The sequence below is a fragment of the Tenrec ecaudatus genome, chromosome 16 (assembly GCF_050624435.1).
Source record: "Tenrec ecaudatus isolate mTenEca1 chromosome 16, mTenEca1.hap1, whole genome shotgun sequence".
Lineage (NCBI taxonomy): Eukaryota > Metazoa > Chordata > Mammalia > Afrosoricida > Tenrecidae > Tenrec > Tenrec ecaudatus.
The window spans coordinates 17,351,375-17,378,397 of record NC_134545.1 but is presented as its reverse complement, the minus strand read 5'-3'; the positions used below and the strand labels follow the sequence as shown (position 1 = coordinate 17,378,397).

The 27,023-nt window shown below is 52.5% G+C and overlaps 1 protein-coding gene and 1 pseudogene across 1 annotated transcript; one reads left to right on the top strand and one right to left on the bottom strand.

Moving 5' to 3' along the window:
- Nucleotides 1–2,226: 2,226 nt before the first annotated feature.
- Nucleotides 2,227–17,957, top strand: UNG (uracil DNA glycosylase). Its single transcript, XM_075534332.1, has 7 exons — nucleotides 2,227–2,439; nucleotides 3,086–3,283; nucleotides 5,015–5,110; nucleotides 8,259–8,356; nucleotides 9,994–10,082; nucleotides 12,990–13,168; nucleotides 16,807–17,957. The coding sequence occupies exons 1-7, from the start codon at nucleotides 2,308–2,310 to the stop codon at nucleotides 16,945–16,947; spliced, it is 933 nt and encodes a 310-aa protein (XP_075390447.1). The 5' UTR covers nucleotides 2,227–2,307; the 3' UTR covers nucleotides 16,948–17,957.
- Nucleotides 17,958–21,838: 3,881 nt separating this feature from the next.
- Nucleotides 21,839–26,177, bottom strand: LOC142429627 (small ribosomal subunit protein eS25-like; annotated as a pseudogene).
- Between the last annotated feature and the right edge of the window lie 846 nt (nucleotides 26,178–27,023).

The window sequence follows — 27,023 nt, the reverse complement described above, 5'->3', positions numbered from 1 at the left end:
AACCACTTTCTCTGCTTGGCTTAACACTTCACCTTCCGCACAGCATACTGCATGTTTTTGTCCATCTTGGGACTCCTGGATCCTGGGAGTGGTATTTTGTTGGGTTTTATTTGCTGTTGTGGTGGCTGGAGGCACATCCCTCGATGCCCAGGCCTGAGGGATCATGCGGAAGAAAGGCGGTAAGACTGTACGGGCCATTGTTGGGCACTGGGGCAGACTGTAGGGACAACTAGCTCACACTCCAGAATGGCCACACTTCAGCGAGGCAGGCATTCCCAGGGTGTCCTCTGGCCTCACCTGGAGGCTGCTCCTAGGCTGGAGGCCAGCCAGGGGCCTCGTGAATGCGTCCTCCTTCCCCGTCACAGACATAACCTGACGAGTTTCAGGTTCCTAATGTCATGGAGGTCTTGTGGGTTACGACTTGGGCTGCTAAGAGCAAAGTTGGAGGATGAATCCAAATCAACTCAACATTTTGGGGGGTGGGGTTATTTATTTATAAAACATTTTATTGGGGGTTCTTACAGCTCTTAAAATAATCCATACATCAGTTGTATCAAGCACATTTATACATATGTTGCCATCAATTTCAAAATATTTTCTTTCTGTTTAAGCCCTTAGTTTTTGAGTTTAACGTCATAGTGTAAATAATTCCAGTAATCGACCACAGGACCTGGTATAAAAGGAGGTCGGTCCTTTCCTGTCCAGGTGGCCACCCCTGTCTGTAAGCCTCCTGATGCCAATAAAACAATGTCTCTTAGATCGGCTCCAGTCAGTTTTTCATTCTCTCAGCCTCCAGTTATAGAGTTTCTCTCTCTTTCTTTCCCTCCCCGGCTCCTCACCAATCATCTTGGTCTTAAGCCCTGGGACACAAGAGTGCCTAGGGGAAAGGACCAAGTCTCTGCCCTGAGAGTGGTTATACTTTGGAGGAAGAGAAAGATAATAAACAGATAATTTCCGGTCATGAAGGAGAAGGCCTCTCTGAGGAAGGGTTCCCCGACTAAGACCGGGGCAAGGGGCAGGGGGAAGCTTTGCAGCCAGGGGACAGTAGGTGTAAGGGTATAAAGGCCATCTGGGGGGACAAGCTGGGTGTGTGCAGTAGATGTGCAGAGAGGCAGGGAGTTGAACTCTGTCAGAGCGAGAGCAGTGATCACAGTGCAGGCCACGGGGCCTTAGGGGGAGGGGCTGTTGTAAGCATATGTAGAAGGAAGCCACGGGAGGGTTTGAACCAGGGACTGTCCAGGCCTGTAGGAAATGGACCCACTGGGAATGCAGCTAGAGAAGGGGGCAGAACCTGGGTGGAACTGGCGGTAATTTTTGCTCTAGAACCAAAAGGACACGTTGGGAGTTTGTGGGGGCAGAGGGCGGACAGGAGCATGTCAGGTCTACTGGGAGGGCCAGTGGTCCATTGGAAGATGATTTAACCTCCAGTGATCTCACAGTCTCCCCACAATCCCTAACATCTAGGCCACCGAAGTGATTTGGTGCAAAAATAGTCTGTCAGCTGTACAATCTACGTATGGGGCAGTGGCTCTCAAACTTCCTAATGCTGCGACCCAACTATGAGATTATTTTCATTGCTACTCCATCACTGTCATTTTGCTACTGTTAGGAAAGGGTCATTCGACCCCCAGGTTGAGAACCGCTGATACAGGGCTTCCAAAGGAGCCTACGTCGGGTTTCTGAGGCTGTAAATCGTTGGGAGAAGTCCTTGTGGCTCTTGTTACGCAGCAAGGTCAGCAGTTGGAAACCACCAGCTGAGGCGCTGGAAACCCACAGGGGCAGTAGTTGTACCCCAGTTCTACGGGGTCGCTCCAAGTCTGACTCGCTCCACAGCGGCAGCAAGCCAAATCTTTGCGGGAGCAGACAGCAGCCTCACCTCTGGCCCACGAAGCAGCTGGCGAGTTTGAACCGGGTGACCTAGCAGTTACATCAGCCCAACGTTAGGCAACAGAAGCGCGCTGTGAGAGTTAGATGAGAAACGGTACGTCGTGCTCAGGAAGGATCCTGATGCTCGTTTTTTCCGCGGCGACAACCCCACAAGCCCAAAGACAGAGGTGGGACGAATAGAGGTAATGACGGCCGTCCGAGATCAGTAGAAGGAACGCACAACCGCGACCACTCCGAATCCCACCCAAGGCCCGCCCTGCACACGCGCACGAGGCCCGCCCCGCCCCCAGCCAAGCCCCCACCCCGACGCCCGCTCGGAGCATGCGCGGGCCGATTGGCGCCAATTGCTGCGACCTCCGCGGACGCCTGGAAGCTCGCGGGCTCCGGGAGCTGTGCGCGTTCGCTCCTTGCAGCTTCGGGATGATCGGCCAGAAGACGCTCCACTCCTTCTTCTCCCCGAGCCCCGCCGGGAAGCGACGAACCCGCAGCCCCGAGCCGGCCGACCCAGGGGCCGGCGTGGCCGCGAGCGCTGAGGAGGACCGGGACGCGGCGGTGAGGCGCGGCGGGGCCGGGGTGTGGGCTCGGGGACCCGGGGCGGAGGGCTGGGCCGCGGCTGCCGGCGGCGGGGCACCGTGTGGGGACGCGGGCCGGCTCGGCACTCGCGAGGCCCCGTGTGGAGAAAGAGCCTCCACGTTTTCAAAACAGGCGCCGCCGATGCTCGGCGGCGGCCATGCTTAGAAAGCAGCCAATGGGAGCGAGCCTCGAGGCCCGAGAGTCCAATCAGCGCGTGTCGGCCCGCCTACCCCGCCCGCCGTCCAATGGGAAGAGGGCGGATGTGTGCCCTCCCTGTGGGAGGGTTTTGCCGCGAAAAGGCCGCGTGGGGATGCTGGAGTCCGGTCCGGCGGGGCGGGGCGGGGCGCGTCCCCGCTCTGTTTCCCGCGAACCGCTCCGCAGACTGCGCGGGGCTTCGCCGCCGCCCTCCGCTTTTAATCTGAAACGCACCAAAGTTGGGGCCAGGGTCAGCTGACCTGGGGCTGGCCCCGCCCGGGGATTCCCGAGCGGAAAGACCCCTTCCCACATGGGCCTCCTCCGCGCACGGGCCTGGGGCTGGAGCCGGAACCGGAGCCGGGGGCAGCGCGCGGCCTGGGCCTGGACCGGGCCGCCGCCGCTGATCGGCTGCCGCCGGCTGCACCTGCAGGCCAGCCCCGCCAGGAAGGCCCGGGCCGGGTCGGACACGCCGCCCTCGTCGCCGCTGAGCCCGGAGCAGCTGGCCCGGATCCAGAAGAACAAGGCAGCGGCCTTGCTCAGACTCGCCGCCCGCAACGTGCCCGCGGGCTTCGGGGAAAGCTGGAAGCAGCAGCTCCACGGGGAGTTCGGGAAGCCGTATTTTATCCAGGTAAACGCGAGCGCCGGCGGCGGACGTGGCCCTGTTGACGGTAGAGGTTCGAGTCGCCCTCTGCAAAACAGACCCATGGTAGATGGAGGGTTAGCTCCTGTGTTAGGTGCAGATTCAAGGGCCGCCAGACCGTAGTCACAAGAGGAGCCCCGGCGGCAGTGGGTTAAGCAAGCAGGGCTGCTAACAGCAAGGTGAGCAGTTGGAAACCACCAGCCGGGAGAGAAAGATGAGGCTGTTTGCGGAGCTAGTCTGGGTGGCCAAGAACCCTGATAGCATCGGTAAGTGAAAGGGGTTGACAATCTGAATCTCCTGCTAGACCCTGGGGAAGACAGGTAGGGCAGTCTTCTTCCTTAAAGACTGCAGCCAGGAAAACCCAATGGAGCAGTTCTAAGTCTCCCAGAGTGGCCGGAGTCCATTGGACTCCAGGACACACTCCACAGGGTGGCCCAAACAAATGAAGTTATGTGCAAGGCTACCCGAACTGAAAGGCTGTTGAAACTCCCCCGTCCATAGGTACCCAGGAAGAAAGGCCTGGTGATCTGGCTGCCTAGAGAACCCTATGCAGCACAGCTGTACTCTGCACCCAGGGGTCCCAGGAGTCTGAATAGACAGATGCCACGGGCAACTAACAATGGCATTAGGATGTGATACAGGCACATTTTAATCCAGGGAAGATTGGCACGTGAAATCCACCAGCGGGACCTTATGAAACCTGGCAGTGCTGCTTTTTTTTTTTTTTTAACTTTTTTTTAAAGGCGTTAATAAGAATTGAAAGTAGCCGGGGAAATGGTTTGATCCAGTGAAAGAGAGGGGGAGGGAAGGAAGCAAAGTCACTTTCACTCCTGCTGACCGAGACCAGAGTAGAACTTTGTGTCCCAGGCTGTAAGTCTTTATGGAAGCAGACTGCTACATCTCTGCCCCTCGAGGGGCTGGTGGACCCCAACCACTGACCTGTGAGTACCTGTTGGGTGCTTTAACCACTGTGCCACCAGGACTCTTAAAGGAAACCACTGCTGTGGAGTCCGTTGCATCTCGTAGTATGCAGCTTTTAGGGCAGGGCGGGGTAGGCCTGTTCTTGTGAGTTGAGACGCTCAATCTTTTTTTAAATTTATTTAATCATTTTATTGGGGGCTCATACAATTCTTTCACAATCCATACATACATCCATTGTGTCAAGAACATATGTACATTTGTTGCCATCATCCTCAATCTTTTTTTTTTGAAAACCAGATCAGGCCCAAAGCTTTTTTCATTTCATTTATTAATTTCCTGTTTGGGTTTTTTTTATTAATCATTTTATTGAGGGGGGCTCTTATAACTCTTATAACAATCCATCATTCGATTGTATTAAGCACACTTGCACATATGTTGCCATCAACATTTCCAAAACTACTTGAGACCTGGGTATCAGCTCCTCTTTTTTCCCCCTCCCTTGAGACTCTCAATCTCTACTGGAGCAGAAAGCCTTGTTTTCTCTCCCGAGGAGTGGCAGGTGGTTTCAAACTGCAGCCCAATGTGTAACTCACTTGGCTACTGGGGCTCCTTCAAAAAAAAGAAGGGTGAGACTAGAATGGGATGCAGGTAGTTGGTTGTGTTTTATGAAAACAACGTGCTTGTAGAACTTGCCAAAAAACCAGGTAATTCAGCCACTTTGTGTTAGAAGCTTTCTTCCAGAATGCTTTGGGCTTCCTCAAAGCCTCTGATTTGAATCCTGATTTATCCTTAAATCAGCTAATGGGATTTGTCGCAGAAGAGAGAAAACGCCACACTGTGTATCCACCGCCAGACCAAGTCTTCACCTGGACACAGATGTGTGACATCAGAGATGTAAGTACAAGAAAGTGACTTGTTTTCTTTAGCGAGCAGAAGCAGTAAAACATTGCTCTCTAACTTAAGACTCTCCAGGTAAGCCAAGGTCTGCGATCTATAAGACACAGATTGAAATTGGTTTGACTGGCTCAAAAAAAAATAAATAACTTTAAACTTAAACTGCCATTGAGTCGATTCCAACTCACAGTGACCCTGTAGAACAGGGTAGAACTGCCCCGGTGGATTTCCAAGACTAACACTACAGGAGTAGAAAGCCTCATCTTTCTCCTGAGGAGAGGCTGGTGGTCTTGAACTGCCGAACGATCAGATCACAGTCCAGTGCGTAACCACTGTGCCACCAGGGCTCCTGGCTATACGTGAGTGAAGAATATCCATTCAGTTCTAGATTGCAGCAAAAACACCCTTCCATTGTCTTTTGAATTCCAGTTTCCTGTGAGCTTGTTGCAGCCCCTGGCTTGTATGTTAGTGTGGGTTCACACGTTGGCTGTTGTTTTGTGCTGCTTCTGCAGCCAAAAAGAAAGGAAGAACCACGTGGCTAGAACAAGTGTCCGCGATTCTCATTTTTCTTCTTTTTGAAGAAGCTACTGATGGAGTCTTTGTTTGCTGCACGTCAAACTCAGAAATTTATCGCTTCTACTTTTCAAGTCTTTAGGAGTCTCTATTTGAGCATCTGGTTCTGGTATTAAGCTCACCCCACGCCACTATGAAGTACTGTGCTGTGAGTGATAAGAGCGGAGCCCTGGTGGCGTAGCGGGTTACGCTCAGGGCTGCTCACCACGAGGTCGGCAGTTTGAACCCACCAGGTCGCTCCATGGGAGAAAGATGAGGCAGGCTCCTGGGAAAGATTGACAGCCTCTGAAGCCCTTGGGTGTGATCTGCTCACTCTGCCTTAAACAGGGTCGTGGTGAATTGGGGAGGACTTCATGCTACTGGGGTTTTTAGGGGGTGAGTGGGTTACAGGCCTCCCTGTCCTAGTTGGTAGTGCCAGGCCTAATGTTCCGAGTGGTCAACTAAAGGCCCTGTGTGCACGGTGTCACTGGGGTGGCCCAAGTGGTTAAGTAATCAACTGCTAAGGGAAAGGTTGGCTGCTCAGTTCCACATACTGGTTCCTCAGAAGGCAGCCTGGTGATCGGCTTCTGAAAGGCTGCAGCCTTGAAAATCCCACGGATTAAAAAAAAAAAATAAAGAAAATCCCACGGAGCCCTGATCTGCTCTGACCATGTGGGGGGCGCCCGAAGTTGGACTCGAGGGCAACTGTTGGGGTTTTGGGGGTAGCTGGCCCCACCACTGGCCCAGTGTGCTCTCTGTCCGACCACACTTGTCCGTGTAGTTGGCACTTTGAAGCTTCCAGCTGGTCAAGTCTCCGTAACCTGCGCACAGATACCTTTGGCTGCCGTTTGTCCTTCTGCACAGACGCTGCTGGTGGGATCTGTGAGTGGCTGGGCCGCGTAAACCAGGCAGAGCTTGAACACGGACGACCCGCCGGATGTGTGGCCATACCCTCCTTCCCAGTCTCACTGCCACCTCAGGGGTGGTGGACCAGTGTGGTACCACCCTCTGCGTTTTGGTCTTGAAAACCGGTTTCATGGGCCCATGGCTGGTACCTACTCGGAGCCTCTTAGGCGTGACCCTAGTGAGCTGGAAATCCCTGCCCTGGGTTCCGGGTCCGCTCACTCGCGTTGCAGCACTTGGGGTTTTGTCCTTGGTTCCCTCCCCAAATGGTCAGCTGGAGGCGGAAATCCTGTGGTGGACTCGAGGTCTCTTAACCAAACGGAATCGGTGGATGAGCCCCTTGCAAAACAAGCCGCACATGAGATGCTTAGCAAACGTCACACAGGAATGTGGGTCGTGTTGAGTTTGGATCGACTTGTGACTTGAACGAGGAACGTCACCCATCCAGAACCAGAGCCCTGAACACCAAAGCCCTCCTGCCGAGCACAGCCTGTGTCCCTGTAGAGAATGTACCAAGGACTTAAAGAAAGGCCGAGTCCACTACCACGTGACACAGCAAGACATCTACCTCCTGGCGGGAGTCTTTCTCCCCCAAACTGCTGACCGCGTGGTAAACCTTAACCTAGGTTTTTGAAAGATACGGTGTCAGCTGTGGAGGAAACCGGAAGCTGCTGGGCAAAACCATGAGAATGACAGAAGATGGGTGTCCACTAGACAGAAGGTCAGCTCTCCCATTTCCACATCGCCGGGCCCTTCTCCAGCTCTCCTCAGCCTTCATCCAAGAGGGAAATGCGGGGAATGGGCATTCTTCCTGCACTCGCTGGGGCCTACTTGAAATGGTCCCACTTCACTGACAAGTGATTTGGGGAATCGATCTGAAGTGTATTCTTTGAGCGGTATCTCCACTCTTAGAAATGAAAGGCAGAATTTGGGGTGCCGAGAAGGAATAGTGTGGGAACATGCTGGTTACGCACGTGATGGTCTTGAAAGACAGCCAAAATGTCGGACAAGGAAAATGGGAAACATTGGGCGGTGGGTACCAGACAGCCGGGGGGTTTGCAAGGGGGAGATTGGAGTGGGATAGGCTGACCTGCAGAGAATGGACACCTGGGTGCGTCTTGGATGGCGTGTTTACTTGTGCGGGGCCATTGTGATTCCGAGATCCGTCGGTCCCCCCCAAGTAGCGTTTGCAAGGAAGTTCTTCCATCCTTAGGGCGCTCAGGTGGGTCAGGAGGCGATGGCCTTGTGTGTTCAGTGAAAACCCACTGCCTTCAAGTGGATGCCACCTCCTAGCGGCACCGCAGGACAGAGTGGGACTAACTGCCCAGAGGGTTGCTGCTGGCCTTCGGGGAGCGCACTGCCACAGCCTTCACCCACTGAGGGCCTCATAGGTTCAAACCGCAGGCCTTTCGGTTGATGGCTAGGCACTTGACCACTGCAGCACGAGGCAGGTGTTCATTCAGTGCTTCCCACAGTGGGCGGTGCTGCCTGGGCAGGGTGGGGGGCAGGTGGTAGTTGTGGGTGCAATTAGGGGTCATTGAATAAAACTTAAGGGGGCGGTGGAAGCATGAACTGTTTGTACATGTCTCATCTGTTTCCAGACACGGGCTGCAGGTGGCAGGCCAACCAAGTTCAGGAACCTCCGGCCTGCACTCTGGTCTTGTTCTAACTTCCTACCATCTGGCGTTTGCAGGTGAAGGTCGTCATCCTGGGCCAGGACCCATATCACGGACCCAACCAAGCTCATGGGCTCTGCTTTAGTGTTCAGAGACCTGTGCCACCTCCACCCAGGTACGGTCATGCTGCAGATGGTGCCGATGGCTTGTGAATGACAGACCGGTCAAGGGTGGCTTCGAACGGCTGACCTTGCAGATCGCAGCCCAATGCATAGCGACTACGCCACCGGGGCTCCTAAACGCTTAAGGAGACTTAAGTAAATGAGCAAGCACCAACTATCTCTCACAAATGCTGCTTCCAGCTTTATTTGATTCTACACAGGCCTGCGTGCAGACACGGAGCCCTGGGGAGTCGCACTGGTCCTGGGAGCCGGGTTCCTCTGCCTCATCTCCATCCTCCATGCAAGTGCTCCCTTTGTGTTAGCCTGGCCTGTCCTGCCTTGTGTCACCTGGGACAGTTGGCAACACCCCTGCCGCTAGAGGGCAGTAGCACCCTTCCCCTGCTCCCAAGCGTGTCCATAGATAACTACCCAAGGCTGCCCTCTTAGAACCGCCCGCACTACCTTGGAGGATTGTGGGAGCTGAGTGGGGAGTGGCAGTCAATGGCAAACCCATTGACACTGAGTTGACTCCGGCGACCCTATAGGTCAGGGTAGAACTGCCCACAATGGTTTCTTGAGTGTAACTTTTCACAGAAGTAGAAAGCTTCATTGCTCATCTGTGGGCCTGGTGGTTTTGAACTGATCTTTCCATCCATCCACCCATTGTGTCAGGCACATTTGCACATTTGTTGCCATCGTTTTTTTTTTTTTCCTTTTAAAATCATTTTATTGGGGGCTTGTACAACTCTTAGCACAATCCATCCATACACCCATTGTGTCAGGCACATGTGTACGTTTGTTGCCACCATCATTCTCAAAACATGTTCTTTCTACTTGAGCCCTTGGTTTCAGCTCATTTCCCCCTTCCCCCACCCTCCCTCGTGAACCCTTGATAACTTGTAATTTTATAATTTTTTTTTTCATGCCTTACACTGACGAATGCCTCCCTTCACCCACTTTTCTGTTGTCCGGCCCCCTGGGAGGGATTATATGTAGAGCCTTGTGATAGGTTCCCCTTTTCTCCCCCTGACCTGCTAATCTTGTGGTTTGTGGGCCCAACCCATGGCCCACTCTGCCGCCAGGGCATTGTGTGTGCATGCGCACTTGAGATTAAACTGCTCCTTTGTGAGAGTAGGCTGCCTGGCTCGTTTCCATAGGTCCCCGCCAAGTGCAGGAGCCGTGGTGGCGCAGTGCTGCGTGCTGGGCTGGAACCCGCAAGGTTGCATGGGCAGCTTCACTCTGCCCTACAGGGTCGCCATGAGTCACAGCCACTCGATGGTAGAGAGTCGATTTTGGCTTCGTGTATTAGGCTTGTCCAAACGGGGGGGGGGGGGTCTTGGGCAGACAGATTGCGCTGTCAGAGAAGACCGGCTTTACCTCCTGGCTTTGGAGCTCTGGAATCCACCCCACAATGACCCACATCGGACTTTTCACTCTGACCTGTGCTGGCTGGATTCCATCGGTTGCTGCCCTGCTCTGCACGGCAGAAAGCAAAGGGGCGTGGGGGGGGGGGCGCTATGTAAACATTTGCTAATCATCTGGGGCAAGTGTGCAGGATTTAACCTCTGACCTTTTTGCAGGTACCCCTGCAGCTAGTTGCTGGCTCTGCAGAATTATTCTGAAAACGCTCCCTGTTCCTTCTGTCTTCCAGTTTGGAGAACATTTACAAAGAGCTGTCCACGGACTTGGATGACTTTGTCCCTCCTGGCCACGGCGATCTGTCTGGGTGGGCCAAGCAAGGTAGCCATGCTTCAAGTTCACTCCCAGTGGCCATGGGGATGGCGCAGCTCACTGAGGGCCCCTCACTTTGGGAGGGCCCCGACCAACCCTGAGGCTCGTTTCTACCTGGGGGGCGGCGCTAGCGAGGGAGTCGAGGTCTGTTTGTTCTTGCTTCCGGGGAAGGTTCTGGTTTGCTTTCTTCCGTTTGTTCTGCTGCGCGACTCGCCACCCAACTACGGCTAGATACGCTTGTGTTCTTTTCAGCGGCTGTCTTTCCGTCCTGCTTGCTGTGTTTTGAGAGCGCTATAAAAAAAGATTAGCGCACTCTTGAAAAATGGTTAAATTGTATGCACTTAAAATTACATGTATTTAATTTTAATATATCTAATTTAACTTTAGTGAGGCGGCAGAAGGGCAAGATTATATGTATTGTCTTTGTTTAAGGAGGCTTGGCATTGAGCTGCCACCTGGCAGGCCGGTGGTGTGAATCCACCGGTCTCTGCGGGAGAAAGATGAGGCTGTGTGTCCCCGACAGACTGAAGAGTGTCAGAGACCCAGAGGGAGTTCTGCGAGTCAGATGGGCTTGGCGGCGGAGAGTCGGTGTTTTCTTTCCGGTTGTAGTCGTCGTCATCTGGAAGAGGAAAACACGTCCTTTAGTATGGTGTTATTACTGCTTTAAGTTTTCACTCAAGGATTCCTCATTGGGAGCCTCAGAAGCACATGCTTCCTTTTAATGTACGTGTGTCTCTCCGCACATGTACCTATGTCCTTATAGAATTTCTCATTTACTTGTTGGTTTTCACAAGAATCCATTGTCTATACAGTTGGAATAACGGGAAAGAATGTCCGGGGGTTGGAGCCCTTTGCCACTAACCAGAAGGTCGGTGATTCAAATCCACCAGCTGGCCGCTGGAGGACCCGTGGCAGTTTGCACTGTCAAGATGTGCAGCCTGAGAACCGTGAGGGGCTGTTCTGCTATGTCCTGTGGGCACAGAGTCGAGACTTGACTCAGTGGACACCAGTGGGCTTTGCTTTGGGTTTGCTTATTCCAGCAGTTCTCTAGCTTCCTCATGCCAAGACCCTTTCATCCCGGTCCTCATGTGGTAGTGACCCCCCCCCAACCACTTTATTTTCGTTGCTGCTTCATCAATGCCAGTTTGCTACTGTGAGTAATCTGGCGACCCCTGGGAAAGGGTTGTTTGATCCCCCAAAGGGGTCGCGACCCACAGGTCGAGAACCGCTGGCTTACGCAAAGTATGCAAAACATTCCCTTTTTTTTTGGCTGTTGTACTTTTTTGTTGCTTTGTTAGTGTTTTACTGTATTTTCAGGGGAAAGAGGACAGCAGAACCCATTCAACCATCCCCACATGTTGTGTTGAGGGACAGTGGTTACGGTCTTGACCTTGTGTTAGCATTGTCATTAAACCCTAAGGTTCTTCATGTCTGGGAGCTTCTTACCGTGGTCTTGCAGAACCCAAGCGTGGCATCTTTTCCTTTGGGCTCGACCCAGCTATTTCCAGATGAGGAAAGGGCAGAGTTCGCGGCGGGGTCTAATGAGTACCTCAGGACCAGAGTGCAAGGGTTTCCCCAGTCTCCGAGGTTCCCACATGCTTGGTGGTTCCTGGCCTGTGGGTCCCCCCTTCAAGGCCATTCTCAGCGACATTGACTTGCTTCCGTTTAACTCTGGCTTATGCAAGACGAAGGTGTCAAGGAGGAAGACTCCGTGCATTTCCCCTTGGAGGAGTGACATAAAAGTGGTAAAGCCATGTGCTCTCCAAGGCAGACGACCGGCACCATCTTCAGATGACAGTATATCTGTCTCTCTGCAATGACCTTTGAGTTTGGGGGACCAACGGGGCCAGAGCAGGACTGTTGGGTGGGTCTGAGCTAAGGTTTCCTATACAATTGCTGTCAAGGGGCCGCGGCAGTCGTGATGGAAAAGGACTTCTCAGCAAGACCTTCCTGGCCTTGGGCTCGCCAGTATGATTTCCTATTCTCTTAGCCCTTCCTGTGTCCTTTGAGAACATCTGCTTTGATTTCCAACTGCCCCTGCGGGGTTTCTGAGGCTGTGAGTCCTCGTGGGAGTCGGGAACCTCATCTTTGATGGCTGGTGGGTTTGAACGAATAACTTACAGTCAGCAGCCCAGTGTTTGGCCTGCTGTGCCGTGCGTCCGTGCCCGCCCGCCCGCCCCAGGACTCCTTTGGGGATCCCTGTAAACAGCCCCCCTAACCATCGGAGCTGCCCTCTCTGCCGTTCACTGACCTCGCTCACCCAGCAGATCCCCACAGATGCCACTGTGGTGATGAGATTTTTTTTATGTTTAAGGCATCTCACCATGACGGAAACAAAACCAAACTCGCTGCCATCGACTTGACCCCAGCTCACAGTGCCTCTCTAGGACAGCAGAGCGGTGGCCTCTGTGGGTTTCCCAGAGGCTCACTCTTTCTGGAAGTAGAGTGAGCGGCGGGTGGTTTCAAACCGCTGACCTTGTGGTTAGCAGTCCAACACCGAACCGCTCGCTACACCACCCCGGCTGAAGACAAGGGCAGCCATCCACTGGGTGCAGGGACAGGTTCCAGCCCATTTTTGTAGTCAGTCCATGCAGAGGTGGACTGGAACCTTAGCCACAAGACTCTCGGATCCAATCCTGTATTTCCTGGGGTCGTTGAAAGTATTGTCGTCCGCCAATGGAAAGAACCATTCTTCCCGGGGCCAGTGATAGCGAGTGGGACCGTTGGCCTCACAGGGCAGAGCTGGCAACCAACTGCCCCGTGGCCTGATCACCCAGAGGGTGCATGCTTGTTTCTCCACTGCCTGCTGCCCGGCGCCTGCACGGTTTCTCAAGTACGCAACCTCTGGGCTGGGTGCTCAGCCAGCTTGGTGTCACCAGCCTTTGACCCATTCCTCCCGGGTGTCTTCTTGCCTAGGCGTCCTCCTCCTCAACGCTGTCCTCACCGTGCGGGCACACCAGGCCAACTCCCACAAGGAGCGAGGCTGGGAGCAGTTCACCGACGCCGTCGTGTCCTGGCTGAACCACAACCTCAGCGGCCTCGTCTTTCTACTGTGGGGCTCGTATGCGCAGAAGAAAGGCAGTACAATCGACAGGGTACGGAGGGTGGGCGCTCGCTTGGGAGTTTGGGTGGGGTCTACTCAGCCTGGTATTTGCCCTGGTGACTGCGGCTCCATCGAACTCCCTTCACTGAGCCACGTTGCTTTTTAACGTGATCACTTTCAGCTGTGTTGACCTCAGATGCACGCTCTCCCCACCCTTGCTTGGCTTGGTTTCACGCTGAACCCCTGGAGAGGTCTAGGCCTGACACCAAAGCCCCACTGCGGACCACACTCAGTTGATTGTGACTCACAGCGACCCGAAAGGAGAGAAACATGTCGGAAAATGCTCACGTTTTAATTCTCTCCCCCCACCCCCGACACTTAAAAGCGAGGCTCCCGGCACCGAAGCCTTTTGCCCGGCGAGGCAGCAAAGCAGATAAACGGCGGAGCCAGAGCTCTCGAGTCTGTCAGCTCCAGGCTGGGCATGCACTGCAGTCTTGCCACCAGTGGGTGCCAAGCCAGTGGTCACGTTGACAGAGGTGTGATAAGGACAAGAGGCCATCTTGCCTGAGTGAACCCAACTGCCAAGACAGGACTTTTAGGTGCGTCTGAGTGTTTTACACTCCCTCTGCCAGTGGAGCTGGTCCCTCGGCATAGCTTTGATCCTGCACCTGTAGGTCTTTATCCTCATGGTGAGACTCTCTCGTGCACTTGGCCTGTGCTGCCTGGAGAAGGGCATCTTGCTTGGTAAAGTAGCGGGGCAGCAAAAAAGGAAGCCCCCCCCCCCCATGAGGTGGGCAGCGGCTGCAGTAGTGGGCTCACCACAATTGTGAGGCTGGCATGGGCTGCACTGAGTCAGAACCAGCTCGATGGGGCCTAGCAACATGCCTGCGGGTGGACTGGTCTGAATGTGGACCCACTGCTCTTGTAGGTTGGTCACAAACCAAATTGTGTTCAGCCCTCACAGCCATGGAGTCGGTGCTAGCTGATGTTTTTAAACCGCTGACCTTGCCGATTGTGGCCTAACTTGTAACCACTTCCCTACCAGGGTTCCTAGCTCCAAGCCCATACTTCCTAATGGCTTTCAGTCAGCTGCCTTTTCATGAACAACAACACAAACCTCTCAAACTTGCCAGTGCGTGAATTCTAACTTCCAGCCACCCTATGACTTTCTTCTTCGTGGGAGCAGACAGCCTCATCTCACTCCTGCAGATCGCCTGGTGGGTTTGAACAGCTCGCCTGGCAGTTAGCCGGCCAACAGCTGACCTGCAGCACCACCTGGATTCCAACTCACCGTGACCTGGACACGTTAGATTTGGCCTGTTTGCTCATCCATTTCTCACTAAACCTGCTCGTGTGGGTTCCCCCATGACGAAAAGCTTGCACCCTCCACCCCATCCTCTAGGCCAGGAATCTGTCGCTTTGCCCTCTTCCCCATATAATCATAATCTGCACCTACGTCCCCCCTGCCGCCCCTTTCCCACCTCACCTCTGCCTTACTTTGGGCAGGCTCACCCAAGCCTTTCTGCTGCAGGCTACTCTTGTTCCCATTGTCCCCTCCTCCGGGCCCTTAGGAACGGAGCCCAGTATTCATTGGGCTGCTAACTGTAAGGTGAGCAGTTCGAAGCCATGGGAGAAAGATGAAGCTCAGTGCTCCAGGAAAGACTGCCAGTCTTGGAAACCCACAGGGGCAATTCCACTTGGGGTTACTGGGTCACGGCGTCCCTCAGTGGGAGTGAATTGCTTCGGTTTGAGTCCCTTCTTGAAGCCCTGATGGGGTGTCAGGTAGCTGGCTGTTTAAACGCACCGTGGGGACTTCACTCCCACTAGCCGATCTGCTGGAGAAGGATGTGGTTGCTTAGGTACAGATGGGCAGCCTCAAACCCAAAGGGGCCGTTGAAGTTCCTCTGTCCTGTAAGGTTGTTCTGAGTTGGAATTGACTCGCTGGCACTGGAGTTGGGTTTTCTGTGTGAAGGTCTTGCCCCGGAAAGTCTAGTGGTGCCGATTGCCACGTGCTCAGGCTGGCGATTTGAACCCCACCAGCAGCCTGGCTGGAGAGAGACCTGGCAGAGATGATAGTTGTTGGGTGCCGTCGAGTGGGTCCGGCGGTTCTGACCATAGCGACCCTGTGCACTACAGAATGAATCACTACCCAGTTGGTAACAGCCTAGGAAATGGAGCCAGTTCTGTGACAACATGGGATGGCCGAGAGTGACGAATCAACTCAATGGCGCCAGACGACAGCACATTCCCCTTACAGGCTGAGAGGCAAACCTGATCGTGTCTCACCTGGTGAAACCAGAAAGGCTGTGGGAAGCAGGTAGAGGCCCTTGGCTGCTGAGATGGTGTCCAGGGCTCCCCTTGCCTGCCTCTCCCTGCAGCCTCAGCCTGGCCTTGACTGCTCTTGCCCCACCCAACTCTTCCTGTCCTGCTTCCTCTGCCCCCAGCACGAGCTCTTTACTGTCTCCAGAGGCTGGCTCATCCTTCCAAGTGGAGTCCTGCCACCCTTTCCAAGGGATTCGGCTTGTCAAACCCCGTGGAAAACACTTCTGCTCATTCCGTTGGTCCTTGGCATTTTCAAGGCTAGCTGTGTAGATTCCCAGATAACAAGTTCAAATGCAGCTTAGAGAGGTTTCACACTTCAGTGGTATTCATTGGCAGAGCCGGGACTTGAACCCAGGCTGTTCTGTTGGGCTCTAGGCTCTGCTCAGCACCCTGCTGGACAGCCTCCCTTCAATCAGTGGCCCTCGAGAGCGCGTGGGCTGGTTTGGTTTGAAATGGACTTGACTTTGAAAGGGGTCTAAGTACAGTGGTTAAGCAGACTGACTGCCAATGGAAGGTAGGTCGTCTGAAGCTACTGGTCGTTCTGTGGGAAGAAGACGTGGTCTCTGTTTCTGTACAGACAGTAGCCCTGGAAGCCCACTAGAGCAGGTCTCCTCTGCCCTGTGCTTGGTTGCTGTGCATCAGCAGTGGGTGCAAGCTCGGCACCACCAAGTTGCATCTGGTTCGGAGTGACCCAAGGAGGCAGCATCAATGGTCGTGTGGTTTCCAAGGCTGCAGCCTTTACAGAAGCTGGCTGCCTTAATTTCCTCCGCAGGGCCACTAATGGGTAAGAATGCGCCTAGTGATTTACCCCGGGTTCTTTATGTACAATATACTCACAGCCGTTAGCTTGATTCCCACTCAATGACGGCCCCATAGCTTTCCAAGACTTCGTGAATCCTTCATGGGGCCGACAAGCAGGCCAGTGGGTTTGACCCACGGGCCTTGCTGTTAGCAGGCCAGTCCTTACCCAGCTAGCTCCGCCAGACTGAACTAGAAAGTCAATGCCACTGTTTGCTTCCTCTTGAACTCTTAGAAGTCATTTTCCATAGCTCTTGGGAGTTTTTGGGTATGCAAGTCTGTCTTTAACCCTTTTTTCCTGGTCTTTGACCTCTGGTGCTTGGATCTTAAAAGACCTTTGATGTGTTTATCCTCTTACTCTTTATTTACTCAGAAGGAACTGCCCCCTCCCCCCCTTCATGCCTTGTGATTGTATCTCCCTGGACACATTTCCTAGGGGGTCCTCATTGCCCCCCACCCCCCAACGCAGCAGGGCCATACTGCACCCGGGACATGGTGCCCCCACGAAGGTGCTCTGGGCTAGGACCCCAATGGGACACCACCCTCCCTAACTCTCACTTCCCTTTTCAGAAGCGGCACCACGTGCTGCAGACCGCCCACCCCTCCCCGCTGTCGGTGTACCGGGGCTTCTTCGGCTGCCGGCACTTCTCCAGAACCAACGAGCTGCTCCGCAAGGCCGGGCGCAAGCCCATCGACTGGAAGGCGCTGTGATTCGGTGAAGGGCTACCTGGCGCTGGCCAGGTGCAGGAAGCCACCACTCTCAAGGGATTGGATGTGAAGCCCACTTTTAAAAAAAAATTTTTTTTTTCCTCAAGTGCCTTACTGCCCACGTGGCCAGTTGCGCCTTCTTCGCACGGTGGCTGCCGGTCAGTTTCTTTACCACCACGAGCTGCCGCCTGCACTGTTAGGGCTACAGGGGGGAACGGACACCCTTGTAGGCAGTTAGGTGACTGTTGCTGCCCGTTTTCACCTGGTGGGTTAGGCTTTACGTTTGAAGGTGGTGGGTAGTTTTGTTTGGGAAGGCCCCCACTCACCAGCCTGCACCCTTGTTTCTACCACGGATCTCAGAACAGGAAGAAACGGGGACATTGGGAAGCCCCAGGGAATCTCGGCTCCCTCCCCAGTGGGCCTGTCATGAGACCGCCAGGATGGGCAGTGGAGATGCACATTTCAGCATAGTGGTGGTCAGTGTCCACCCAGATCCCACCCCCTGGGTAAAGTGAGGATTTAGAGAGTTTCTTGGAATGAAGGGTGGAAGTTGGTGAACAAGGTAGGAAAAGGAAAAAAGGGTTTTCTTTTATGGGGAAGATTGTTTTTCTTGGGAGTTGATCCCGAGTTGTTTTTGTTTTTTAAGTTTTATAATTTTTTACTAAGAGAAATAGCCCCCAATGAAGGACATTTTCCAACAAAAAAAGTTCTCTTTTTAAACAACTAGTACGGGTTTTAATTTCTGAGCCATTGCTTGTACTGCTGAGTTGTGTGTGGCTATATGTGATGGTGTGTGTTGGGGCAGGATGGACAAGACTATAAATACTGTTTTTTAAGGGCTGAAATAAGTTTAGGGTGTTTGTTTTTCCTGGAACATTGGAGAAGCGTTTTTTTTAACTATTCTTTTAAACAAGTGTGTATATATATTTAAATTGTTCAGGCCTGCACCTCCATCCTGTTACGGGAGCTGGGCGGAAAGTTAAACCTTGCTCGAGTTTGGTAATAAAAGATTGCTGCCGTTAACGTTTAGTGCCTGGCGTGTCCTTGGTCAGCCCCTCCCCAGTGTCACCCCGGGGCTCTCCTCCCTCTGCACACTGGGTCAAGTCCCCTCCCCTCAGTGCCACCCTCCCCATGGCAACCATTGTCCCCAAGAAGGGCCGCCTTCACAGGCTGGCCCCGCCCTGCCCCTCTGCCCCGTATGGAACCTCCCGCCCCTCCAGACCTCGGTAAGCCCTGGGCAGGCTTCCAGGAGGGGCGGGAGCATGGCGCAGCAGCTGGGTGCCTCTGAGAAGGGTAGCACCCCAACTCCAGAGTTGCTACGGGAGTCCCATTGCGGTCAGGGTCAGCTGGGGGCTCAACAGCTGCGGACACGGCCTTCAGGGTCCTAGTACGGCCTTCAGGGTTCCAACTGGCCCGTCCTAGGGGAGAGAGTCCCCCTGCTGCCCCTTTGCCTGGTGCCCCACCTTCAGCCCGGGGAAAGGGGACACCCGGAGACTAGGAACTGCCGCAGGCGGTGGACCTGCCTTCCACGGCGTCCAGTGAGGAGAGCGGAAAGTGCAGCGGGGTGGAGCCGGTACTTTCATGCCCAGGGCAGGAAGCCCGGAAAGGCGCCCAGCCGGCTGGTGGCACGAGCTAACAGCCAAGGGTGTGGGGACTACTGCTCTCTGGACCTTGGTTCCCGCCGGGAAAAGCGAGGTTTATGATCTCGTAACCCGCCCTCTGCCACCGCTGGAGTCCTTGCCAAGATGACAGGCTCAGGGGGAAGGGGGGGACAGTACAGACCAGTTAGATCCTCTACCCGCTCCCCCGCCCATTCACTCCATTGCAGTTCTGTAAGGAGATGCTGACTGTCCACGAATTATGAAAATGGCCAATAATTCCTATGCTTACCCCACAGACACCACGCTGTCGACTCAGACGCAACGATCCCATAGATTCGGACTGGTACCATCCGTATCGGACGGGACAGAACTGGCTGTTGTGGGTTTCTGAGACTACAACAATTTCCCAGAGTAGGTAGAACGTGTTGTCTATCTGGGGGGTTGGGACCGCTAGCCTTGTGGTTAGTAGCCTGCTGGAGGTGTACCAGCTCGTCAAACCGTGCACAGACAATCACAGATAAAGGGGTTCCCAGTCTGAACCACAGCTCTGTTCTAGAGCAGACATGGGACGGAGTCAAACGGATACTGATGGCCGTCCTGCAACCTTGGGCTTCAGAGGCAAACACGGGGAAGTGGATTGAACAATAACGGGGGCGGGGGATGACGGCGATGAACAAAGGCAAGCCAGAGAGGAGACAGTTGTGCCGTCTTGAACCTCTAGAAACAGCATTCCATTGAGATGGTGTTCATAACAGCGCAAGAATACACTAGTGTCTTGTTTCTTACATCATGCTGATGGCCAAAAGAATGGGCAGCCCCTACCCTCTCCTACCCACCCAGTGAGCCCCACCCACCCCAGCCCATGTTCTGCCTGAAGTTGGAGTCTCCCTCATGGATCAGGCTCCTGGTATGCCGCCACACCCCCACCCCTGTGTCTGAAGGGACCTGAGTGCTGCCTCATCCTACCAGCAGAAAGTACAGGGCTGGTCAAGTGGCCTGTCACTGGCCACCCTGGGTGGGCAAGAACATCCACAACACCCACACTACCACCAGCTACCCTGGGTTCAAAAGAGATCCCCCCTGAGACACTAACCTCCGCCGTGAACTGACCCAGACAGCAGCTGAGCCAATAGAACTCTGAACATAGCATCCTGCCCTCTCACTAAGCACCGTCTTTCCTTTCCCTTGGTTTGTATTTTTCCCCTGCTTCTCCTTTTTTCTATGTGATTTTTTAATTTTCCCGTCCCCTCTTCATTCTCACTTGAGAGAGATGGGGCTTTCTACTCTTGTAACGATTTCTCACAGGGGCAGCTCTGCCCCCCGGGCTGCTGTGAGGCTGGACACTGGCGCTGGATGAGTTTCCTTCATTCTCTTTTCTCTTTGCCAGTTTTGCATATTTTTTCCCTTTTTCTCTTCTGATTTTTTATTCCCCTTTCCTTTTAGTTATTATGTACTTTTTTTGCTATTTGCTTGATTTCCTCTGCATGTTCCCCCCCACACACAGTTTAAACTACTGTTTCTTATTCAAAAAAAAATTTTATTATAAACTTAAAATAGGAAATATCTCCACTCCATAGGCGAAAACAGCCCCACAGCCCAGTTACACCCACAGCTCCTGCTGTATCGGCATCCTGCTCAGCCTGTGGGTTATCAACCTGGGGGTCGCAACCCCTCTGAGGGGAGTCAAAGGACCCTTTCTCAAGGGTCGCCCGATTCATCACAGTAGCAAAATGACAGTTATAAAGTAGCAACGAAAATAACTTTATGGTTGGGGGTCACCACTACATGAGGAACTGTATCAAAGGGTCCTTGCATTAGGAGAGTTAAGCACCACTGCGTTAGATTCTGTTGAGTGGACTCTGGCTCATAGTGACCCTCTGTACAACAGAACAAGCCACAGTCTGGTCCTGTGCCGTCCTCACAATTGTTCTTAGGATCTGCAGTCACTGTGACCAGCCCCCACAACTAGTCACAGGTTCAATAAGCCCAATTGTAGGGTTGTAGTGTGTGTGTGTATAACAAAGTCATAGCGAATAATGAGAGATTGAAATAAGGGAGTCAGACACATTGCATAGTAGCATGCACACCTCAGCCCCGCTTGGTGGTCCACCTGGAGAGAGAGACCAGAGGGCAGGGGGGAGGGGGAGGGGAAAGAGGATGTGTTAGTCTTTAGAGAAATCCACAGAAACTCGTGTATAAGAGAGTTATATAAAGGTTAAGTGCACATCAAGAAAACATCCCAACCCAGTGCTGCCCAAGCCCACAAATCCAACGTTAACCCATATGTCCAACACCAATCCACAAAGTCCTTCTCCATCTCACAAAACACACACAATGATGCCGACTGCAGGAGGAAAGCCGAGTCAGTGAACGTGTCAGCATCTCAGCGTTGGCAGGGGTCTCCTCCACATGGCTGCTTCAGCACCCAGGGCTACATCGGGGAAGGTCCATGTGGCTTCTCCTCAGGGATGTCTTGCAGGAAGTGAGCCTTGCCACCTGAAGCAGGGAACTGGCTAAGGCAGCTGCACCCTGATCCGACCATCAGAAAGTAAGAGACCGGAGAACTCGACAGGCTAGGCTCACCGAGCCATTTATCCCTCCGCCCTTCAATGAACCCCACATGTGTTTATCGGCCAGGCCAGTTTGGCACAATAAACTACCTCAGAGGACAAGGGTAAAGGGAACAGAGGAGCAAGGATCAGGGGAGAGAGGACTGGGAGAATCCGCCCTCCTTTATTGCTAACCAAGATTTATATATCTTTGAGGGGAGTGCAAGCCCACTAATTACAGGTAAAGACCTATGTCACAGGAAGGGATTGCACTATAGATTATGCAGCAATGAGAGGGGGACAATCTAGGGATATACACGCAATAGGCAGAGGAGGGATTGGGCCACACGTGACAAGATTCAGGATGCCAGTCTAACTTTGGATGTCACTGAGCAGGTTTGACCTATTCTCTGGCTCTCCATAGAAACCATTATCAGTAGTATGTGAACCCCTACCTACTGTGGACCAGACTGATGGCCTCAAGCCTTTAGGGAGAAGTAGCCCATTGTCCTTAACAGTAGTCTGGCAACTGACTGCTTTCAGGGAGGATGTCTCGAAGCATCTGACCTTCCACCATATGCTGGCAAATAGCTTAGAATATTTGGCAGATCTTTGGGGGAGACAAAGCTAGGGAAAAGTCTCATTATATCCCACAGTTCATCATGTCCAGGGCCCCCCACTTTTTTTAAGCCCCTCTGCTTTACCAAGCATGATGTCCTCTAGGGACTGGTCTCTCTCTTTTTTTAAGCTAATAAAATTTTATTGTTCAAAATGTACAGTTGGTTGGACCTGCTCACGCATCTTCACCAGCTGCTGGGGCGTCTCCACCCTTGGTGTTCCTGGTGTAAATGACTTGAGCTCTGTGCTTGGAAACCAACTTGATAAGTCCTTTACTCAGCAGCTCCTGGAGGGCTGCCCTGGCCAGGGAACCGTGAATCTTCAGTCTCTGAGACAACAGCTGGGGTGATCAGCTTATAGTTGGGAACTTCTTTACAGAGCTTGTCATAGGTGGCTTTGTCAAAACAAGACCAGGTTATTGAGCTTGTCCCGAACTTTGCCTTTGGACCACTTCTTCTTTTTGGCCTTGCCCCCAGACTTGTTCACTGGGTCTTTGTCCTTGGCCGACTTCCCGGCATCCTCCTTCTTCTTGTCGTCTTGGGCGGCATCACGAAGCTAGAGAGCAGCTACCACCGCGGCAGCCTCGCTAAGATGTCGAACAAAAAGGAGGGACTGGTCTCTCTTGATAACATGTCCAAACTATGTGAGACAAAGTCTTGCCACCCTTTAAGCCTTCTGGCTGTACTTCTTCCAGACACTGTTTGCTCTCTTGTCAGTCCGTGGTACTCTCAGTCGTCCTTGTCAGCACCATCCATCGATACATCAGTTCTTCAGCCTTCCTTATTCGATGTCCAACTTTCCCGTGCATATTAGGTGATTGAAAACACTGTGGTTTGGGTCTGGAGCCAGTTTGCACAGATGAATGTTTAAAAAGAGGGAATAAAGTAACTCTGATTTCCACACTGGGTGGCTACGTACCTATGCTCTTGTAACAATCGGTTCGTTGGACCGAACCAAAAAAGTGAGATCTCGATTCTGCCAAACTGGTGTGAACTGGCTGAATCTCCCTCCTGTCTTTTTTTTTTTAATCATTTTATTAGGGGCTCATACAACTCATCACAATCCCTACATACATCAGTTGTGTAAAGCACATTTGTATATTCATTGCCCTCATCATTCTCAAAACATTTGCTCTCCACTTAAGTCCCTGGCACAGCAACTAATTTTCCGCCCTCTCTCCCCTGCTCCCCCCTCCCTGATATCCCTTGATAATTTATAAATTATTATTATTTTGTCATATCTTACACTGTCCCACATCTCCCTTCACCCACTTTTCTGTAGATACATGTAATCGGTTCCTCCTTTCCATTCCACCCTTCCTCCACCTTCCCGGTATTGCCACTGTCACCACTGATCCTGAAAGGATCTGTCCTGGATTCCCTGTGTTTCCAGTTCCTATCTGTACCAGTGTACATCCTCTGGTCTAGTCAGATTTGTAAGGTAGAATTGGGATCATGATAGTGGGTGGGGGAAGGCATTTAGGAACTAGAGGAAAGTTGTATGTTTCATCGTTGCCAGCACTGCACCCTGACTGGCTCATATCTTTCCCGCAACCCTTCCATAAGGGGATGTCCAATTGCCTACAGATGGGCTTTGGGTCTCTACCCTGCACTTCCCCTCATTCACAATGATATGATTTTTTGTTTTGATGATACCTGATCCCTTCGACACCTCGTGATCGCACAGGCTGATGTGCTTCTTCCATGTGGGCTTTGTTGCTTCTGAGCTTGATGGTCACTTGTTTATCTTCCAGCCTTTAAGACCCCAGATATCATATCTTTTGATAGCCGGGCACCATCAGCTTTCTTCACCACATTTGCTTATGCACCTGCTTTGTCTTCAGCAATTATGTTGGGAAGGTGAACATCATGGAATGCAAGGTTAATAGAACAGTGTTCTTGCTTTGAGGGAGTACTTGAGTGGAGGCCCAATGTCCATCTGCTACCTTAATACTAAACCTATACATATATGCACATAGATCTATTTCCACATCCTCATATATAAATATATTTACATATGTACATACCTTTATTTAGACCTCTATAAATGCCCTTTGCCTCCTAGTTCTTTCCTCTATTTCTTTTGACTTTCCTCTTGTCCCACTGTCATGCTCAGTGTCCATTTGGGTTTCAGTAATTCCTCTTGGTTACATTACCCTTGATCACGTCCTACCAGGTCTCCTACACCCTCCTCACTACCGATTTGGATCACTTGTTCCCTTGTCCCTGGGTTTGTTAACACCACTTCCTTATCCCCCACTTGCCCCTCTCCCGTGTGCCCCCTGGAACTGTAGGTTCTGTTGTTTTCTCCTCCAAATTTTTTATCCAGCCTACCTTATTTAGACAGACCTGCAGAGATAATAGCATGCACGAAAGCAAGACAGAGCAAAACCAAGCAACAGAAAACAAAACAACAATCTAATGACAAAAAAAATAAAACAAACACAACAACAAGAAAGAAAAGCTTATAGTTAGTTCAAGGATGGTTTGTTGGGCTTTAGGAGTGTTTTCTGGTTGAGTCTGATGGGGGGGCCAAGCCCTGGCCCCAAAGTCTATTGTTGGTATTCCCTGGGTAATTTGTTGCTCTGTTCCCCTTGCTGTTCTGTTGCACGCCCTTAGTGTTTTGCCTTGGTGTGGTGGGATCAGATCAGGCAGAATTCCTACACTGTGTCTCCAGTGTTGTCCCCAGTAGGGCTATGGATCAGTGAGGGATGTTGTGTCTCATAGTAGGGCCGGCCATATGGTCTTCTCTGTGGACTGGCTGCTCTGAGTAGAAATCTCGTCCTCCAGGCTTGGTGGGCCAGGAAGTGCTCCACTCTCTCTTCCTCCCCCTTCATTTGCTCCCGTGTGCTCTGATCAGACATGTCCCTTTCCTGGAGTTGCAGATTCCATGCTGTCTGCTGAAATAAATTCTTCTAGGGGGAGGGGCAGGTGTCCACATAGTTGGGATTGGGGCCACCTCCCCCGCCTCCCCCCCCACTACTGTCTTTACAGGGCAGAAAGCCCTGTCTTTCTCCCAATCAGCCAATGGTAGTTTCTGGCTGTGACCTGGCTTTCAGCCGCACTAGGGCCACCAGGGGCTACTGAATTGTGGTCTTTATCCATTAGTCTTGTCTAGTTATTTAAGCAAGGTAATACAAGACTTGTTTGTGTGTTTGGCCTGTGACTGGCTTATTCCGCTCAGCATACTGTCTCTCTGAGCTCCATCCGTCTTGTACATGGAGCGAGGCATCAGTTCTCCTACTGGTTGAGTCGTCTTCCGTTGTATGTACGGACCACCTTTTGTATCTTCCGGCATTTGATGGGCAGGTCGATGGTGCCCACCTTTTGGCTATCGTGAACAGTGCTGCAAAGAACATCGATGTGCAATTCCTAGAGTAGTTCTGGTTTTAGGTTTTTCTTCTGTTTTTTTTTTTTGTTTTGGGGGGTCGTGGGGACCACCACACTGTATTTCATAACAACTGTATCATTGCAAATTCCTTCCAGCCATGGATAAAGGTCCAGATGTCCCTACGTCCTTGCCAACATGCTATTGTTTGCTCGTTTTCGTCGTAGCCATCCGATGGCTCGGTGTCCTTGAGTCGGTCCTGACTCACCGTGACCTTGTGAGCGAGAGGGAACCCCCACTCGGTTCTGCACCATCCTCACAATTTTGATTTTTGTCTCATCCTCAAAATATCTGAGCCCCTGGTTGCAGCCACTGGGCCAGTCCATCTCATCAAAGGCCTTTCTCTTTTGCACAGATCCTCAACTTTACCAAGCATGTTATCCTTCCCCAGGGATTTGTGTATTCTCCTAATACACGTCCAGCGCACTGGAGGCAACGTCTCGCCATCCTGGCCTCTAAGGAGCACTCTGGCCATACTTCTTGGAAGACATCCCTGTCTGCGTGTTCTTTGACAGTCCGTGACACTTTCAGTGTTCTCCACCCGCACCATGTTCAAATGCACCCTTTCTTCTTCTGTCTTCCTTAGTCAAGGTCCAACATTCACATGCATGTGAGGTGGCAGAAAAGACCATGGCTTGAGTCAGGCACACCTTAGTCCTCAAGAAACCTCCTTTCCAACATTTTCAAGAGGTCTCATGCAGCTGACTGACCCAATGCCATGTTTCTGGTGACGTCCTGACCACTGCTTCCATGTGGGAGTGAACTGGTTCTCACTTGCATCTGACGGCTCGTGATTGATGGCTGAGCACCCTTTCAGTATTTGGGAGGCCACATGAATACCCCCTTTGGTGCAATGTCTGTTCCAGTCTTTTGTCTTGGACATGCACCGTTCATTTCAACTCCGGTCACAGGTACACAGTGTTGTCCCACATGATGGCTGAATACCAAGTCTCAGTGGCTGTCAAGTCCATGCTGACTTACAGTGACACTACGCACCGCAGGATGAAGCTCTCTGGTCCTGTACTGTCTTCAGATGGTCAATCTGTACAGTCTTCCGATGGTCAACCTTCGCTGTCATGGTTACCCTCCTGACTGGACAGCATTCTCTTGTGATCCACAGGCTTTCACTGGCTAATCATCATTAGGCCTTTAGATCACTAGCTCTTTCTCCCTGGTCTGTCTTAGCTTGGAAGTTCTGCTGAAGGCTGTGTACCGAGGTGGCAATAAAAAGAAGGTTGTACGGGAGCCTTCTAGCCTCCTCTGGGTTCACAAGAGGGTAGGAGGATCATTATCAAGGTGAACAGCCCAGGGCTGATTACTATGAGGCAAAGGTCACCCATGCTTCAGCTCGCTCATTCCGACAGGGTGGCCCTCCCACGCACTCATTCATGTCTGGTGGGTTCAATAACCCTTTTGCATTGGCCACGCAGAGCGCGCAGTCCACGCTCCTGCTTATGCGGCATTCCGAGGGAAGCGATGGATGCGGATCTAATTAGGGAAGCAGCCGTGCATTTGGTTTGCAATACTGGTGAAGATCATCAAAAGCACCATGGGCCGCCAGAAGCACCAACGAACCTCTCCGGGAAGGACGGCCAGAATGCTTCTTGGGAGTGAGGATGGTGAGCCTTTCTGGCTCACGTGCTTCTGGACATGTAAGGAGAGGAGACCGATCCCTAGAGGAAGACATCAGACGTAGCAGCCCAAAAAGAGGGAGGGCCTCGACGAGATGGATGGACAGAGTGGCCACAACAGTGCACTCGAACAACCACTGTGAGGCTGGTGCAGCACTGGGTCGTGTTCCGTTGTGTTGTACACCGAGTCTCCGTGAGCGAGAACTGACTGGATTGCACACAGGGCCCCCCCACCCCGCAAGGAGTAACTGGTTAAGCTCACCTCCACGCATCTCTGTTTGTCACGCTGTGGT

Excerpts from the sequence above, each read along its gene's own strand:
- UNG (XM_075534332.1), top strand. The coding sequence starts at position 2,308 with ATGATCGGCCAGAAGACGCTCCACTCCTTCTTCTCCCCGAGCCCCGCC. Across the intron at positions 5,111-8,258 it reads AGATGTGTGACATCAGAGAT|GTGAAGGTCGTCATCCTGGG; the intron begins GTAAGTACAAGA and ends TGGCGTTTGCAG. Across the intron at positions 10,083-12,989 it reads GTCTGGGTGGGCCAAGCAAG|GCGTCCTCCTCCTCAACGCT; the intron begins GTAGCCATGCTT and ends CTTCTTGCCTAG.